This window comes from Microplitis mediator, chromosome 3 (assembly GCF_029852145.1).
Source record: "Microplitis mediator isolate UGA2020A chromosome 3, iyMicMedi2.1, whole genome shotgun sequence".
Classification (NCBI taxonomy): Eukaryota; Metazoa; Arthropoda; class Insecta; order Hymenoptera; family Braconidae; genus Microplitis; species Microplitis mediator.
In genome coordinates, this window is record NC_079971.1 from 4,311,497 (window position 1) to 4,329,111 (window position 17,615).

Sequence of the window (17,615 nt, forward strand, 5' to 3'; positions counted from 1 at the left end):
TATGGGAACCATTCCTATAGTAGTATAGGTACTTTTCCCATACCATTATGGGAACCATTCCCATAATGCATAGGAAAACTTCTCATAATTTTCTTTCCGTGTATATGAATTACAATAAAAAAACTCCTTATTATTCGGTATTTGTGCTTAGTATTGAATTTAAAAAAATCTAAATTATCACTAATGATAGAATAAAACAGGATAAAAAACAAAATGGAAAATAGTTTTTTTTCCAACCTTGACCGCAGCTTTTAAATAGAGTGCCAATAGTATCGCAAATGAAAAAAAAGGCAACAATTATCGTGCCGTAAACTAAAAACCAGGTATTCAATTGGAATACAATCTCGTGGTATCCATCAGTATCAACTGCGACTTAGTAAAGTGAACACCGTCTTCATATTTTCAAAATAAAATATGAATCCAATTTTAAAACATGTAAAAGTTATTAAATTTAATTTCAAAAAATATGGTTTAGTTTGTGATCGATATTTAACATTCATGTTACACGTTTGTTTCAAATTAATTGGATTATCACCGTGGAAAATGGACACTAACTTGCGGATAAATACAGAAATACGAAATAAGAGACCCAGATTTCATTTTTCATACTGGGGATCTTGTTACAATATTTTGGTATTTGTATTTATCGTTGTAAGTGCAGGTTATATGCTACGTAGTTTCTTGACATACTATGCTAATTATTCTACTTTTACACCCGAAATAATATTCATAAACTTAACGTTGTTTTCAATCCTGTGTACAAGTGTAATACCACTTATTTATATTTTTCGGCAAAAATTGTACACAAATGTTCTCAATAAATTTGAAATTCTAGATAATAAATTGAATAAATGTGCGGATTATGAAACAGAAAATCACGTTATCAATTATTTAATATTTTCGATCTATATCATGATTATGTGTTGCATGATAATAGTAAAGCAATTGCGTTTTAAGTTATTATTGAATGTGACGCTTGGAAGTATTCCGGATTTTGTAACTAGTGGCTTGATAGTACAATACGCAATGTTACTAAATATAATAAAGATACGATTCAAAACCGTAAATTCGATTCTTTCGAAACTGGGGACTTCTGAAAGTAAAATATTTCTATCACGTTCGTCGGTTTTTGATAACATTGGAAGAATTAAGAGCGCGTACGTTGACTTATGTGAAATGTGTGAAGATATTGTGAGTTTTTATGGAGCGCCCATGGTGATTAACATTATTCTTACTTCTCTTAAAAGCGTTTTTAATTTATATTACATTATTTTAATCTGTCTCGACTTACGAGAGAGTGAAATTTTAATGTATCTTGGTGGATTACTATCAATATGGTACAATTTTTCATTCACGGTATTAGCTACTACTGTCTCAAAAATAATGAAACAGGTAGGCGACAATAATTTAATAGTGAAAATTAACTTTCAATGATAAAATTTTATTTATTTGTGCATTGCCACTGTTTTCAGAATAAAAAGACGGCCAGGATTATAAATTTGCTTTTGGATCGATATGCAATGGATAAGGAAATAAAACAAAAAGTAATTAAATTTTACATTCTAACGATACTACACGGAAAATAATAAATAGTAAATGCAACATGATGCGGCCTTGGTAAATAAACATGATGAAATCATGTTGCGGTAGCATGAGAATATCATGTGGCAGCAACATGATTTTCATGTAGCCTTAATAGCATAAAATTAAGCTGCTACAACTAAATATTTACGCTTCAGAAAAATTATTTATTATCAAGCAACAATCAAGCAAAAAATCGATTTTTTTAAAATCCTGACTACCCCTAACCCCTTAAGCAAAAATATCATTTACAAATGATTTAATTTGATAATTTACTCTAATTTTCATCTGCAAAATTATAAATTCGAAAAAATCTAGTCGCTTGATAATAAATAATTTTTCTGAAGCATAAATATTTAGTTGTTGCGGCTCAATTTTATGCTACTCAGGCTACATAAAAATCATGTTACTGCCACATGATTTTTCTCATGCTACCGCACCATGATTGTCATGTTTATTTACCAAGACTGCATCATATTGCATTTAATATTTATTTTTTTCCGTGTAAAAATTAAAAATTTAAATTTCGTCATATAATTTATTTTCCCGGTTACAGTTGACTCAGTTTTCAAGCGACCAATGGCACCTGACTGTTGACTTCACCGCTTGTGATATCGTACCTCTAGACCGTACCCTTCTAGCAATAGTAAGAAAGTTTAACTTTTCTTCCGTAGATTATTTTGAATAATAATAATTTTCTGACTGATATATTTTTATAGATCAACGGTACGATTGCAACGTATTTGATTATTGCGGTACAATTCCGTATCAGTGAAATTTCTGATCAATAAATTCAATAAATATACGCTAAAGTGTTTTTATCAGTATTAAAATTTTTGTCTGTTTGTTTTAAAAATAATTGTACTTGTAATTAAACAATCTAAATTACCACTAACGATAATATAAAATCTGATAAAAAAGAAAATGGAAAATATGTTCTTTTCCAACCTTGACCGCAGCTTTTAAATAGAGTGCCAATAGTATTGCAAGTAAAAAACAAGGCAACAATTATATCGTGCCGTAAAATAAAAACCAGGCATTCAATTGAAATTCAATCTTGTGGTATCCATCAGTACCAATTGCGATTTAGTAAAGTGAACACTATCTGCATATTTTCAAAATAAAATATGAATCCAATTTTAAAACGTGTAAAATTTATTAAATTTAATTTCAAAAAATATGGTTCAGTTTGTAATCGATATTTAACATTTATGTTACACATTTGTTTTAAATTACTTGGATTATCACCGTGGAAAATGGACACTAACTTGCGGATAAATACAGAAATTCAAAAAAAGAGACCCAGATTTCATTTTTCATACGGGGGATCTTGTTACAATATTTTGGTATTTGTATTTATCGTTGTAAGTGCAGGTTCCATGCTACGTAGTTTTTTGACAAACTATGCTCATTATTCTACTTTTACACCCGAAATAATATTAATCAAGTTAAGATTTTTTTCAATGCTGTGTACAAGTGTAATACCACTTATTTATATTGTAAGGCAACGGTTGTACACAAAAGTACTCAATAAATTTGAAAGTCTGGATACTAAATTGAATAAATGTGCGGATTACAAAACGGAAAATGACAGTATCAATTATTTAATATTTTCGATCTATATCGTGATAATGTGTTGCATGGTAATATTAAGACAATTATATTTCAAGGCATTAGTGAATGTGATGCTTGCAAGTTTTCCGGATTTTATAGTTAGTGGCTTAATAGTACAATACGCAATGTTACTAAGCATAGTAAAGATACGATTCAAAAACATAAATTCGATACTTTCAAAACTGGGGACTTCTGAAAGTAGAATATCTCTATCACGTACATCAGTTCTTGACGACATTAGGAGGATCAAGAGCGCGTACGTTGACTTATGTGGAATGTGTGAAGATATTGTGATTTTTTATGGAATACCCGTGTTGATTGACATTATTGTCACTTCTCTTAAAACTATTTACAATTTATATTACATTATTTTAATCTTTCTTGACTTGCGAGAGACTGACAATATAATGTATCTCTGTGTATTACTTTCACTATGGTACAATTTTGTATTTACGGTATTAGCTACCAATGTCTCAAAAATAATGAAACAGGTATGCGACAATAATTTAATAGTGAAAATTAACTTTCAATGATGAAATTTTATTTATTTGTGCATTGCCACTGTTTTCAGAATAAAAAGACGGCTATGATCATAAATTTGCTTTCGGATCGATATGCAATGGATGAGGAAATAAAACGAAAAGTAATTAAATTTCACATTCTAACGATATTAAAATTTAATGATTTAAATTTTGTCATATAATTCATTTTTGCGGTTACAGTTGACTCAGTTTGCAAGAGACCACTGGCATTTGACTGTTGAATTCACCGCTTGTGATATCGTACCTCTAGACCGTACCCTTCTAGCAATAGTAAGAAAACTTAACTTTTTATTCCGTAGATTATTTCTAATAATAATAATTTTCTGACTGATATTATTTTTATAGATCAATGGTACGATTGCAACGTATTTGGTTATTTCGGTACAATTCCGTATCAGTGAAATTTCTGATTAATAAATTCAATAAATATTCGCCAAAGTGTTTTCATTAGTATAAAAATCTTTGTATTTTTTGTTGTTAAAATAATTGCACTTGCAAATAAACAATCTAAATTATCACTAACGATAGTATAAAATATGATAAAAAGAAAATGGAAAATATGTTCTTTTCCAACCTTGACCGCAGCTTTTAAACAGAGTGCCAATAGTATTGCAAATGAAAAAAGAAGCGACAATTATCACGCGATAAACTAAAAGCCAGGTACTAAATTGGAAAACATTCTCGCGGTATCCATCAGTCATAATTGCGACACTGCAAAGTAAACACGGTTTATTATATTTTTTAAATAAAATATGAACAAAATAATGGGCCGAATAAAACTTGACAAGGTGAAGGAAGAATTTAATTTCAAAGGATATAATTCAGTGTGTCACCGTTATGTGACATTTATATCATACATTTCGTTCAAAATAATCGGATTATTGCCGTGGAAAATGGAGACCGGAATATTTAATAAAATTCAAAAAGTCGAAAATAAAAATTTTAAATCAAATTTTTCATACGTAGGATCGTGTTATAATATTTTAGTAGTTTCAGTTATTGTTTCATTGGATATTTATATAATATATGATATATTACCGCCTGAAATCGATACCCGTCTGACAATAGACACAGTGACACTGAAAATTTCATTTGTTTTATTGCTGTGTGCAAGTGTGATACCACTTATTTATATTTTTCGGCAGAAACTGTTAATAAATGTTCTCAATCGGTTCAAAAATCTGGATAAAAAATTGAATAAGTGCGCGGATTATAAAGTAGAAAATGATTACACCAATCATTTTATGTTTGCAATAAATTTTGTGTTGGGGTGTTGCCTAATAATAATGAGGGAAATTTATTACATGTCATTAAAAAAAGTATTTCTCACGAGTTTATCATATTTTATCTGTAGTTTCGTGATAATACAGTACGCAATGTTACTAAATATGATAAGAACCAGATTCAAAAGTATAAATTTGACACTTTCAAAACTAGGAACCTCTGAAAGCAAAATATCGCTATCGCGTGCGACAGTTCTTGATGACATCGGTAGTATTAAACGCGCATACGTGGAATTGTGTGAAATGAGTGACGATACCGCAAGTTTTTATGGGATACCCATGTTGATTGTCGTAATTGTTTATTCTATAAAAAGTATATTCAACTTATACTACATCATTTTGATATTAATTCAAGTACAAGAAATCGATCTTAGGATGTATCAGTACGGATTATTTCTAATACGGAATATTTTCCTATTTACTTTATTAACGACTAATGTCACAAAAATAATAAAACAGGTACGGAATAATATTTACACTGTAAAAAATTCGCGGAGTGAATGCGGATTAAATCTGGAGTGAATGCGGAGTGAATGAATTTTTAATTATTCACTCCCCTCGGAGTGAAATTCACTCCCCAGGGGAGTTTTCGCGGAGTAGATAATTTTTTATTAATTTAATCCCTCCGGAGTGAAATTCACTCCGAAGCGGAGTTTTAAAAATATTATTAATAAAATATAACTCCACTCAATAAAATCGAAGTAAAAATTCGCGTATTACATTATTGATCAGCTGATATGCACACACATACGCACATACATATTTAGGCACACACGCGCACACTCGAACACACTTACGCACACATTTGCACAACCGCACACACCCGATCAGACACACCCAGACACCCGAAAACACACACGAACACATTCGCATAAACGCACACACCCGAACACACACACGCACACATTTGCACACTCGCACGCGCACTCACGCACGCACACATATCCACAGACATTCGCACTCGCACACACACGCTGTTTAACAATTTAATATAAATTAATTTAAATGTTAAAACTCCGGACCGGAGTGAATTCGGAGTGAAATAAAATCCGCATCACTCCGAGATCACTCCGCAAAAAAAACTCCCAATTCACTACGCATGCGGAGTGATTTTTTTTAAAACTCTGGAACTCTGAGTAGCGGAGTGAATGCGGAGTGAATTGGGATTTAATTTCAATCCGGATTCACTCCGGATTTTTTACAGTGTAGTGACCGAAAATGATAAAAATTCGTTTATTTTTGCTTTGTCATTATTTTCAGAATAAAAAAACCGCTAGGATTATAAATTTACTTATCGATCGATATGCAGCGGATGTCATAATTAAAAAAAAAGTAATTAGGTTACATACTTTTATGATATCTATTAATAATAAATTAACTGCTGTAACATAATTAATGTTTTTTTGTAACAGTTGACTAAATTTTCTAACGATCTCTGGCATCTGACTGTCGAATTTACCGCCTATGACATCATACCACTAGATCGAACTCTTCTAGCGGTTGTAAGATGATCAGATTTTCTATGCTAAAGATTTATTAGCACTCGATATTTTAATGAAATTTTTTTCCAGATTTCTGGAACAATTGCAACCTATTTAGTTATCGCAGTCCAGTTCCGTGTCAGCGCATTTTTCATGAATAATTAAAAGTTTTTCAAAGTTCAATGAGTGTGCGAATTCATATCTGTTTGAAATCTAAAGTTTGCTCACATGTGTAATTATATTTATTACAATTATTGTGCCCAAAAAAAAATTAGTAATTGTATTGCTGGTTAATAAATAATTTGGTCTATAATTTAAAAAGAAAATTGTTGTCTTTTAAATGTCACAATTATTGGAAATCTATTTTGTGTATTATATTCATGTGATGTATGAAAGCAATTAAAAGTAAGTTTAGTAGTATTAAATAATTGTATGACTATAGAACGCATCACTCATACACATGCACAATAAAGTGAGAAATAGACAGTAAACACTCACGCGTCACTATAAAAAATTTTTTTTCAAATCGATTTCATTCAAACAGGTGTCAGTAGTCAGTTGTCCGTTATCGTGAATACTTTTAAAGATGTACATCAGTCGGTTATTTGAATAAATAAATTATGATTATTAACAATGACTTTACGTTTTATCAAAAGTACATACAGAAACTAATTGCTAATTAATTGAATGCCCTGTGAAAACTTAATGGTGATACCTTTGAAAGTTATATATCAGTCTGCAATATTTAAATCAATGAAAGCATCAATTTTGAGTCGAATCAATCAATGAACTATATTTGATATTTTTTTTATATTCAACTTATTTTGGTTTTTTTTATTGACGAATTCAAAAATAATTTGTTCTACTTAAGATTACTAGTGCAATTTAAAAATTTATTGTCATTTTTCAATTAGTTGATAGTATATGTTGTCATCAATTGTAAAATCTAAATATTGCTGTGTTGCGACTATGCAAATATCAGATGTTTTGATTATCTTAACGTAAATCACTTAAATAATTCATAATCGCTGGATTATTGTTGACTGTACAAATCATAAATATTAAATCCATTTTTAACGACGCATTCAGTTTATAGTCGACTTTACTAAAACCATCACATATTAGTGTCACATGAAAGAAAATATGCATCAATAATCACAGAAAAAATAATAACCAGATATTAAAACGAACAGTGTTCTCGTGATATTCTTTAGTAGCAATAGTGACACCGCAAAGTTAACACTTCGGTCTGACATATTAACGGAATAAAAATGAATCGAATAACGGAAGGACAAAATTTGAATGAGTCCAAAAATTACTCTAATTATAGTCAAGATGATTCAGTGTATTATAGATTTTTTCTACTTGTTCAACACATTTTTTTCAAAATATTCGGATTGTCGCCGTGGGCAATAGACTTTTCTGAAATATTTAACAGAAACCGCAAAGCTGGAAATCGAAATTTCCAGTGGAATTTTTCATATATTGGATCATTTTATAATATTCTGTTATCTTTAGTTGTTTCTTCATTAAGTCTTTATAGACTATTTGGCAAACTAATAGGATGGACTCTTTATAACTCACTATTGGTATCAACTGTAGTAGAATTTTTGTATTTTACTTTACTCTGTACAAATTTTATTCTCCTTATTTATGTATTTCGTCAGAAATTATTAACGAGTGTCAACAACAGATTCAAAATTGTTGACGAAGTGTTAAATAAGTGCGCAGATTATGAAATCGAGAAGAATTGCACCAATGATTTAATATTTGCCGTTAATTTTTTTACAACTATTTGCCTAATAATAATAATGGATCTGTTTTACTCTCCATCATTGAGCGTTTTTTTCGAAAATTTACCAGCCGTGATTAGCGGTGCAGTAGTAATACAATATACGATGCTGCTCAATAGAGTTGACATTAGGTTCAGAAGTATAAATTCAACTATTTCGAAATTAGTTACATTAAAATCTAATGAAACTCAAACACACATATCTTCTGTGACACTAAAAGTACTTTCCCGCGAATCAGTTCTCAATGACGTCGACAATCTAAAATTCGCTTTCATGGAGTTGAGAGACATGTGTCAAGATACTGCTGATTTTTATGGAATACCTATTTTAATTGTCATTTTTTGTTTTGCTGTAAGAACTATCTCTACTGTGTACTTTATAATATTGTCATTTTTCAATGTACCGACTATAAACATGGTGTGGCATGTGGATGGAATCCGATTGATGTGGGCTACTTTACTATTTACTACGTTAACTACCAGTGCTACTAGACTCATGAAACAGGTAGAGGGATTTTATTTTAAAATAACAGACCCCTGAGAAATTTCGTGAGTCATACGGTAACATTTTGACCCTAGTGTGGAAAAACGACCGAGGGTTTTCAAAATTTATCTTCAATAACTTCTGTAAAATATTTCTCACTTTTACAGAGAACCCTTAGCCTTGATCATATATTAGTTTTATTGAGAAGTAAAAAAATAAAATATTTGAAAATGGTCTGGGGTCAAAATGGCACCTGATGTCATCTGAGGGGTAATATAAAACTTTGCTGGCGAACGCACCATAAAATCAATAACTTATAAGTTTTTTTTATGAATTTGAAATTTTCTTAGCGGGAAATTTGAATAATTTGTAGGTCGCTTTTTAAAATTCATCTAACGATTTATTAAGTTAGTTATTTAAATTTGGGCATCGATTTCAGAATAGAAAACTGGGAAAAACGATAAATTTGCTGACGGATCAGCATTCAATGGATGAGAAAATAATCACTAAAGTAATTAAAACTTCTACTTTAATAATATCAATTATATATTTAATAAAAATAGTAATAGATAATTTATAAATTTCAGTTATCGAAATTTTCAAGTGATCTCTGGCATTTAAAGATTGAATTGACTGCTTGCGATATTATACCCCTAGATCGTACGCTTCTAGCAATCGTGAGAAATTTTGTATTCTTGTTTCCTATTCCATAATTATTTGAAAATTTTTTTTTGATTACTGTTTTTTTTAGATTACCGGTACTTTGGCAACTTATCTCGTAATCGGCGTGCAATTTGCTCTTAATTCACCATCTCATCAAAAAAACAATGATTTATAAAAGTGTTTTTCCGTGTGGTCATTTGCCCAATAGATATTTAGAAATAAAAATTTTGTATTCAATCACACAATAATTTCATTGATTATTTCCAAAATTTCTAAATGATCGCTAAGATTCAAAATTTGAATTCAAAACCTACGATATTTTATCACTAGATCGCGTTATTCGGGATTTGTGAAGTAAACATAAAAAATTGATTATTTCCTGGCCTTGCATGTGGCTCCTATAATAGGGTACTTTACTGTAAATATCAACAAACAATTGTCACACAGCAAAATATATGCAACTATGATTACAAAAAAAAAAAAAAAAGTAAAATCTAGATATAGAAACGAACAACACGCTCGTGCTACTCATCAGTAGTTATCGTGACACTGCGAAGTAAACACTTGGGTCTGACGCATTAATGGAGTTCAATATAAATAATAATAATGGAAGGAATAAATTTGAGCAGGTCAAAAAAAAAATTAAATAGTCAAGATGATTCAGTGTATTACCGATATTTCATACTTTTTCACTACATTTTTTTCAAAACAATTGGATTGTTACCATGGACGATGGAAACTTCCGGAATATTCCGCGGAAACCGCGAAGTTGAAAATCGAAATTTTGATTGCTATTTTTCATACCTTGGTTCTTGTTACAGTATTTTGACATTTGTAGTCTATGTTTCATTTGATATTTTAGTTGTATTAAATATTTCATTAACTGAAATCGGTTTGAATCCATCATTAGACTTAATATCGATAAAACTCTCGTTTATTACGATCATGTGCACAAGTTTAGTTATATTAATTTACATTTTTCGGCAAAAATTGTTAATAAGTGTTAACAAGCGATCTAAAAGTGTTGATCAGCAATTAAGTAAATGTGCAGATTACCAACTAGAAATTAATAATAGCAATTATTTGATCTTTGCTGTTAATTCCGTTTTGATTATAAGCTCAATAATAACGAGACAAATTCATTATAAATCATTTATTTTAGTTTTAACTGTCGGCTTTCCATATTTTATCGGTAGTTGGGTGATAATACAATACTCGTTCTTATTAAACATGATAAGAACCAGATTCAAAAGTATCAATTTGACGCTTTCGAAATTAGGAACTTCTGAAAGCAAAATATCGCTATCACGTGAGTCAGTTATTGATGACATTGACGTGATTAAAAGGGCGTATGTAGAATTATGTGGAATGTGTGAAGATATTGGAGATTTTTATGGGTTGCCCATATTGATTATTATTATAAGTCTGTGTGTTAGAAGTATTTTGAATCTGTACAACACAATTTTAGTTCTAATTAACATACAAAAAGCTGGCACTATTATGTACCAGTATGGAATATCCTTATCACGAATTATCTTTTTATTCATGGTAATGACTAGTTTTATAACTGAAATAATGAAACAGGTATGCGATAATAATTTCGGTAGGATTTTTAAAATTGGATAAAATTTATTTGACCATTGCCACTTTTTCAGATTAAAAAAACCGCTAGGATTATAAATTTACTTATCGATCGATATTCAGCCGATGAGAAAATCAGAAAAAAGGTAGGAGAGCATGGGGGAAGAGAAATGAGACTGTGGGGCAAAATGAGACACTACTTTTCAACAACAAAAAATTTCTACGGTCTGTTAAAAAATATGGGATGAGTTGGTCACTCCAAATATTTTAATCATTTCCACAAAAGTATTTTTATCATATGTGAAAATATATATTCTTGTCATATATGAAAAATATATTCTGATCATATATAAAAACATATATTTATATTGTGTATGGAAAAAAAGTTTCTTATTTGTATGACCAACTCCAATTAAATTAGATCTGAATTTTAATATATTTTTTTAATTACAGTTAAAATTGTCAAAATTTGTTAATTTGATGCGAATATATATCCCCATATACATATACATACACCGAATAAAATATATGCTTAAATATAGTAAAGAAAATATATGGTACCATATACAATATAAATTATATGCTACTATATATTTTATTTCATATAAAAATTTTATATTTTTTGAATATAAAAGGAAACATACCAATACAATATATTATAAGGTAAACGTAAATATATATATATATAGCTTAATATAAAAAACATATAAGTTATATACATGGAATACATATATTTACGACAGTATATAATTTTATATTAAATCGGCCAAAATCTCTGTATGATTTTTTATAATATACAATATACTATATCACATATTTTGTTGGTGCAAACACATATGATTCTATATATATTTTAACCATATATCGTTTTTTCATACGGGATACTTCGCCTGACTAACTTACCCCATACTTTTTTCTAGAGATTACATAAAAAAATTTTCTGTTGAAAAATGGTCTTTAATTTTTCCCAATTTCCTGTGAAGGAAACTTAATATTTTTAATAACATCAGTGCTCAGTAAATTAAATTTTTTTATATATACAATTTTTCTGATAGTTGGAAAAATTTTCACGTGACCTCTGGCATCTGACCATTGACTTCACTGCTTGTGATATCATCCCACTAGATCGTACCCTCCTAGCAATAGTAAGTAAATTTGTTTTTTTTTTTTATTATATTATTTAAAGAAACATTTCCTTAAATTACTGAAATTTTTTTTCAGATTACTGGTACAATCGCAACATATTTAGTAATTGCGGTACAATTCCGTGTCAGCTCGCCCTCTGATTAACAACATAAAATTTTACCAAAGTATTTTAATTTCCTTGCAAAAGTTTTCTAATCCTTAGTACTCCAAATTCCTCCAGATAATTTATGCGAGTGAATATTATTGATTTTAATTTATTGTATGACTGCAGACAGGAAATAGAATATAATAGCTTCTATAATAAGCGGAGAAAAAATATATAATTGTCAATATACTAATTGAGTCGTCTCTCTCATTATTGAGATTATCACCTCAATAAAGCAAATGAAAATAAATAATCACGCAACAAAGGAAAAGCCAAGTATTCAATTGGAATCCACTCTCGTGGTGACCATCAGTACCAATTGCGACTTAGTAAAGTGAACACTGTATACATATTTTCAAAATAAAATATGAATCAAATTTTACAACGTATTAAATTTATTAAGTTTAACTTTAAAAAATATGGTTTAGTTTGTAATCGATGTATATTATTTATGTTACACATTTGGTTCAAATTACTTGGATTGTCACCGTGGAAAATGGACACTAACTTGCGGATAAATACAGAAATTCGAAATAAGGGACCCAGATTTCATTTTTCATACGTCGGATCTTGTTACAATATTTTAGTATTTATATTTATCGCTGGATTTTCAAGTTATTTGCTACGTAATTTATTGTCAATTTTTAGTCATTATAACAGTTTTACACTCGAAATGCTATCAATATATTTAACATTTTTTTGGATGCTGTGTACAAGTATAATACCACTTATTTATACTTTTCGGCAAAATTTGTACAGAAAAGTTCTCAATAAATTTGAAAGTCTGGATGATAAATTGAATAAATGTGCGGATTCCAAAACGGAAAATGACAACATCAATTATTTAATATTTTCGATCTATGTCGTGATAATGTGTTGCATGGTAATATTAAGACAATTATATTTCAAGGCATTAGTGAATGTGATGCTTGCAAGTTTTCCGGATTTTATAGTTAGTGGCTTAATAGTACAATACGCAATGTTACTAAGCATAGTAAAGATACGATTCAAAAACATAAATTCGATACTTTCAAAACTGGGGACTTCTGAAAGTAAAATATCTCTATCACGTACATCAGTTCTTGACGACATTGGGAGGATCAAGAGCGCGTACGTTGACTTATGTGAAATGTGTGAAGATATTGTGAGTTTTTATGGAATACCCGTGTTGATTGACATTATTGTCACTTCTCTTAAAACTATTTATAATTTATATTACATTATTTTAATCTTTCTCGACTTCCGAGAGACTGACAATATAATGTATCTCTGTGTATTAATTTCACTATGGTACAATTTTGTATTTACGGTATTAGCTACCAATGTCTCAAAAATAATGAAACAGGTATGCGACAATAATTTAAGAGTGAAAATTAACTTTCAACGATAAAATTTTATTAATTTGTGCATTGCCACTGTTTTCAGAATAAAAAGACGGCTATGATCATAAATTTGCTTTCGGATCGATATGCAATGGATGAGGAAATAAAACAAAAAGTAATTAAAGTTCACATTCTAACGATATTAAAATTTAATGATTTAAATTTTGTCATATAATTCATTTTTGCGGTTACAGTTGACTCAGTTTGCAAGAGACCACTGGCATTTGACTGTTGAATTCACCGCTTGTGATATCGTACCTCTAGACCGTACCCTTCTAGCAATAGTAAGAAAGTTTAACTTTTATTCCGTAGATTATTTTTAGTAACAATAATTTTCTGACTGGTATATTTTTATAGATCAACGGTACGATTGCAACGTATTTGGTTATTGCGGTACAATTCCGTATCAGCGCAATTCCTGATTAATAAATTTAATAAATATTCGCTAAAGTGTTTTCACCAGTATTAAAATCTTTGTCAGTTTGTTGTTAAAAAAATTTTTACTTGATATATGCAACAGTATGTTGAGTAATTAATAACCAAAATAACTATTTTATTACCGAAAAATATATATATAATTGTATTGTTGATTAATAAATGACTGAGTGTCTAGTCTGTTATTTAATCAGTTTCAAATTTTTGGAAATTCATCATGATATTTATCATTAAAAACAATGAAAGAAGTATATCAGTACAAGAAATTTTTGTGGAACCTTCGCACACAAATATTTTAATTAGCACAATATTGATCAATTTTCAAATCGATAACATTCAAACAGGTTTCATTCAGTCAGATATCGTGACCACTTTTAAAGTTATCATGCTCACAATCTCCAATAAAAAAAAGTTCCTTATTATCAAAATAAACATAAATAATTTTTCCAAAAAATGATTTTTATTAATTCAAATAACGCAAATCTTTTCCTTACAAAAAAAAATCTCTTTTTTATGATATAAATGACTCATTAATTTAGCATTCTTATTAATTATTAAATCTGAATATTTAATGGTATTCTTGTGCATGTGCGTTGTTGTTTTTATCATCTATAAATGTATATTGACCAGGTATATTTTGAATAATTAATAACCATAATTATATTTATATTAACGGAACTCATTATATTATTGGTAACGGAATAAAACATAAAAAATATGTCCGTTTTGACCTCGCATGCATATTATAGTCAACTAACTCAAACCATCAATATACTAGTGTCGCATGGAAAAAAATATGCAACAACAATCACGGAAAAAATACAATCTAGATATAAAAACGAACAACATTCTCGTGTTATTCTTTAGTAGCAATAGTGACACCGCAAAGTTAACACTTCGGTCTGACACATTAACGGAATAAATATGAATCGAATAATGGATAGTCGAAATTTGAATGAGTCCAAAAATTCTTCTAATTATAGTCAAGATGATTCAGTGTATTATAGATTTTTTCTACTTTTTCAACACTTTTTTTTCAAAATATTCGGATTGGCGCCATGGGCAATAGACTTTTCTGAAATATTCAACAGAAACCGCAAAGTTGGAAATCAAAATTTCCAATGGAAGTTTTCATACATCGGGTCATTTTATAATATTTTGTTATTTTTGGTTCTTTCTTCATTAAGCCTTTATAACCTACTCGGCAAACTATTAGAATCGAGTATTTATAGCTCATTATTAGTATCAACTGTAGTAGAATTTTTATATTTTACATTACTCTGTGTGAGTTTTATTTCACTCATTTACACATTTCGGCAAAAAAGACTAATTAGTGTTAATAACCGATTCAAAAACATCGACGGAGTATTAAACAAGTGCGCATGTTATGAAAAGATTAAGGATAACACCAATCACGTTATATTTGTCATAAACTTCTTATTAACTATTGGCGGTACAATAATAATGGATCTGTACTACTTCCCATTAATAAGCGTATTTTTTGAAAATTTACCAACCGTAATTAGTGGTATTTTAATAATACAATATGCAATGCTGCTCTATAGGGTCAACAAGAGATTCAAAAGTATAAATTCAACTATTTCTAAATCATTTACAATAAAATGTAATGAAGATCAAACGCAAATATCATCCGTGACACAACAATTACTTTTACGTGAATCAGTTTTTAATGACATCGACAATCTAAAATTGGCTTTTATGGAGTTGAGAGAAATGTGTCATGATATTGCTAATTTTTATGGAATACCCATTTTAATTGTCATTTTGAGTTTTGGTATACGAGCTATATCCACTTTATACTTTGTAGTAATGTCTATATTCAAAGTATCTGTTATACGTCATAAGTGGCATGTGGATGCGATCCGTCTATTGTGGATTTCGTTTTTATTCACAACGTTCACTTCTAGTGTCACTAAAATAATAAAGCAGGTATGTTGGACTTGATAATATAAACCCTGATATTTAAAATTTTTTCCGGAAAACGTAAAAAATTTTAATCGACTAATGATTTATCAAGTGATTTTTCTGTAATTTGGGCATTGTTTCGTTTCAGAATATGATACTCGGAAAAACGATTAATTATCTGACGGATCAGAATTCAATGGATGAAAAAATAAAAACTAAAGTAAGAAAAATTAATACTTTAATGATTTTGCTTATTTGTAAATTCAATTGAAGTTATAAATAAATTTTGAATTTCAGTTATCAAAATTTTCCAGTGATCTCTGGCATTTAAAAATTGAATTAACTGCTTGCGAAATTATACCCCTAGATCGTACTCTTCTAGCGACTGTGAGTTATTTATAATTTTTACGTTGTATTCAATAATTATTAAAAAACATTTCTTCTCACGTTTATTTTAGATTATCGGTACATTGGCAACTTATCTCATTATTGGCGTACAGTTTGGTCTCAATGCAAAGTCCGATTAATTAAATTAAAATTTATAAGAGTGTTGTTTGTCTAATTGATATAATCTGAAATTTGTTCAATAGTCAATACATGCAATTAATAAAAAAATTTATATCTTTAAATAAAATTATTTATTTGTAAATTTTCAAGAAATCAATCGCTCGATACAAGAAGTACTTTTATAATACTATTGTTATACTGATCAAAGATAAAAAAAAAACATGAACAATAGATAAATTAGTAACTTTGTATAGAGTTTTTATTCTGTTTTAAACTAACTATCGATAACCGTGCAAATGGAAAAAAATAAAACAATCACGCAATAAACCTGAAAGAAAAAGCTATTCGATTAGAAAACATTTTCGCGGCATCAGTCATAATTGTAACTCTGTAAAGTGAAGACAATTTCACTTATTTTTAAAATAAAATAAAATACAAATTTAAAAATGAAACAAATAAACTTTAATAAGTTGAAGGAAAAATTAAACTTAAAAAGACATAATTTAGTGTGTTATCGATATTTGACATTCATGTTACACATTTGGTTCAAAATATTTGGATTATCGCTGTGGAAAATGGAGACAGTATTATTTAGTAAAAATCTACAAGTTGAAAATAAAAGTTTAGGATTCAAATTTTCATACCCGGGAACATGTTACAATGTTTTATTATTTTTAATTATTGTTCCAATAAATATTTATATTGTACGTAATCTAGTATCGGAAAAACTTTATTCTGATTCAAATATAGTAATAATATCACTAGAAATTGGATTTTTATCAATGTTAAGTACAAGTGTCATTCCACTTATTGATATTATTAGACAAAAATGGTTAATGAGTGTTTTTAATCAGTTTAAAAGTTGGATAACAAATTGCATAAATGTACCAATTATGAAATAGTTAAGGGGGATAGCCACTGTGAAACTTCAAAAAAAAAAAATTTTTTTTTTTTTTATTAAATCAAAGTTTATATATTCAAAAATATGTATCTAGAGTTTTATATGAAAATTCATAATATTTTTCAAGTTATAGTCATTTTTGTGACAGCGCG

The 17,615-nt window shown here is 29.0% G+C and overlaps 5 protein-coding genes across 5 annotated transcripts; all 5 read left to right on the forward strand.

The window, feature by feature from the left end:
• The first annotated feature begins 1,147 nt into the window (after positions 1-1,147).
• On the forward strand, positions 1,148-2,462 carry LOC130664499 (putative gustatory receptor 28b). Its single transcript, XM_057464441.1, has 4 exons — positions 1,148-1,392; positions 1,473-1,544; positions 2,138-2,227; positions 2,301-2,462. The coding sequence occupies exons 1-4, from the start codon at positions 1,177-1,179 to the stop codon at positions 2,370-2,372; spliced, it is 450 nt and encodes a 149-aa protein (XP_057320424.1). The 5' UTR covers positions 1,148-1,176; the 3' UTR covers positions 2,373-2,462.
• Positions 2,463-4,297: 1,835 nt separating this feature from the next.
• Positions 4,298-6,795, forward strand: LOC130664495 (putative gustatory receptor 28b). Its single transcript, XM_057464437.1, has 4 exons — positions 4,298-5,479; positions 6,281-6,352; positions 6,433-6,522; positions 6,592-6,795. The coding sequence occupies exons 1-4, from the start codon at positions 4,490-4,492 to the stop codon at positions 6,664-6,666; spliced, it is 1,227 nt and encodes a 408-aa protein (XP_057320420.1). The 5' UTR covers positions 4,298-4,489; the 3' UTR covers positions 6,667-6,795.
• A 977-nt stretch (positions 6,796-7,772) lies between these two features.
• LOC130665213 (uncharacterized) lies at positions 7,773-15,051 on the forward strand. The gene is made up of 8 exons (XM_057465518.1): positions 7,773-8,798; positions 9,217-9,288; positions 9,365-9,454; positions 9,529-11,024; positions 11,096-11,167; positions 12,077-12,170; positions 14,489-14,540; positions 14,997-15,051. The coding sequence occupies exons 4-8, from the start codon at positions 10,047-10,049 to the stop codon at positions 15,049-15,051; spliced, it is 1,251 nt and encodes a 416-aa protein (XP_057321501.1). The 5' UTR covers positions 7,773-8,798; positions 9,217-9,288; positions 9,365-9,454; positions 9,529-10,046.
• Positions 11,809-14,252, forward strand: LOC130664497 (uncharacterized). Its single transcript, XM_057464439.1, has 4 exons — positions 11,809-12,166; positions 12,243-13,809; positions 13,889-13,978; positions 14,052-14,252. Exon 2 carries the CDS (start codon positions 12,680-12,682, stop codon positions 13,700-13,702), a length of 1,023 nt encoding a protein of 340 aa, XP_057320422.1. The 5' UTR covers positions 11,809-12,166; positions 12,243-12,679; the 3' UTR covers positions 13,703-13,809; positions 13,889-13,978; positions 14,052-14,252.
• LOC130664490 (putative gustatory receptor 28b) lies at positions 15,018-17,286 on the forward strand. Its single transcript, XM_057464432.1, has 4 exons — positions 15,018-16,079; positions 16,204-16,275; positions 16,353-16,442; positions 16,514-17,286. Exons 1-4 carry the CDS (start codon positions 15,054-15,056, stop codon positions 16,580-16,582), a joined length of 1,257 nt encoding a protein of 418 aa, XP_057320415.1. The 5' UTR covers positions 15,018-15,053; the 3' UTR covers positions 16,583-17,286.
• The last annotated feature ends 329 nt before the right edge of the window (positions 17,287-17,615 follow it).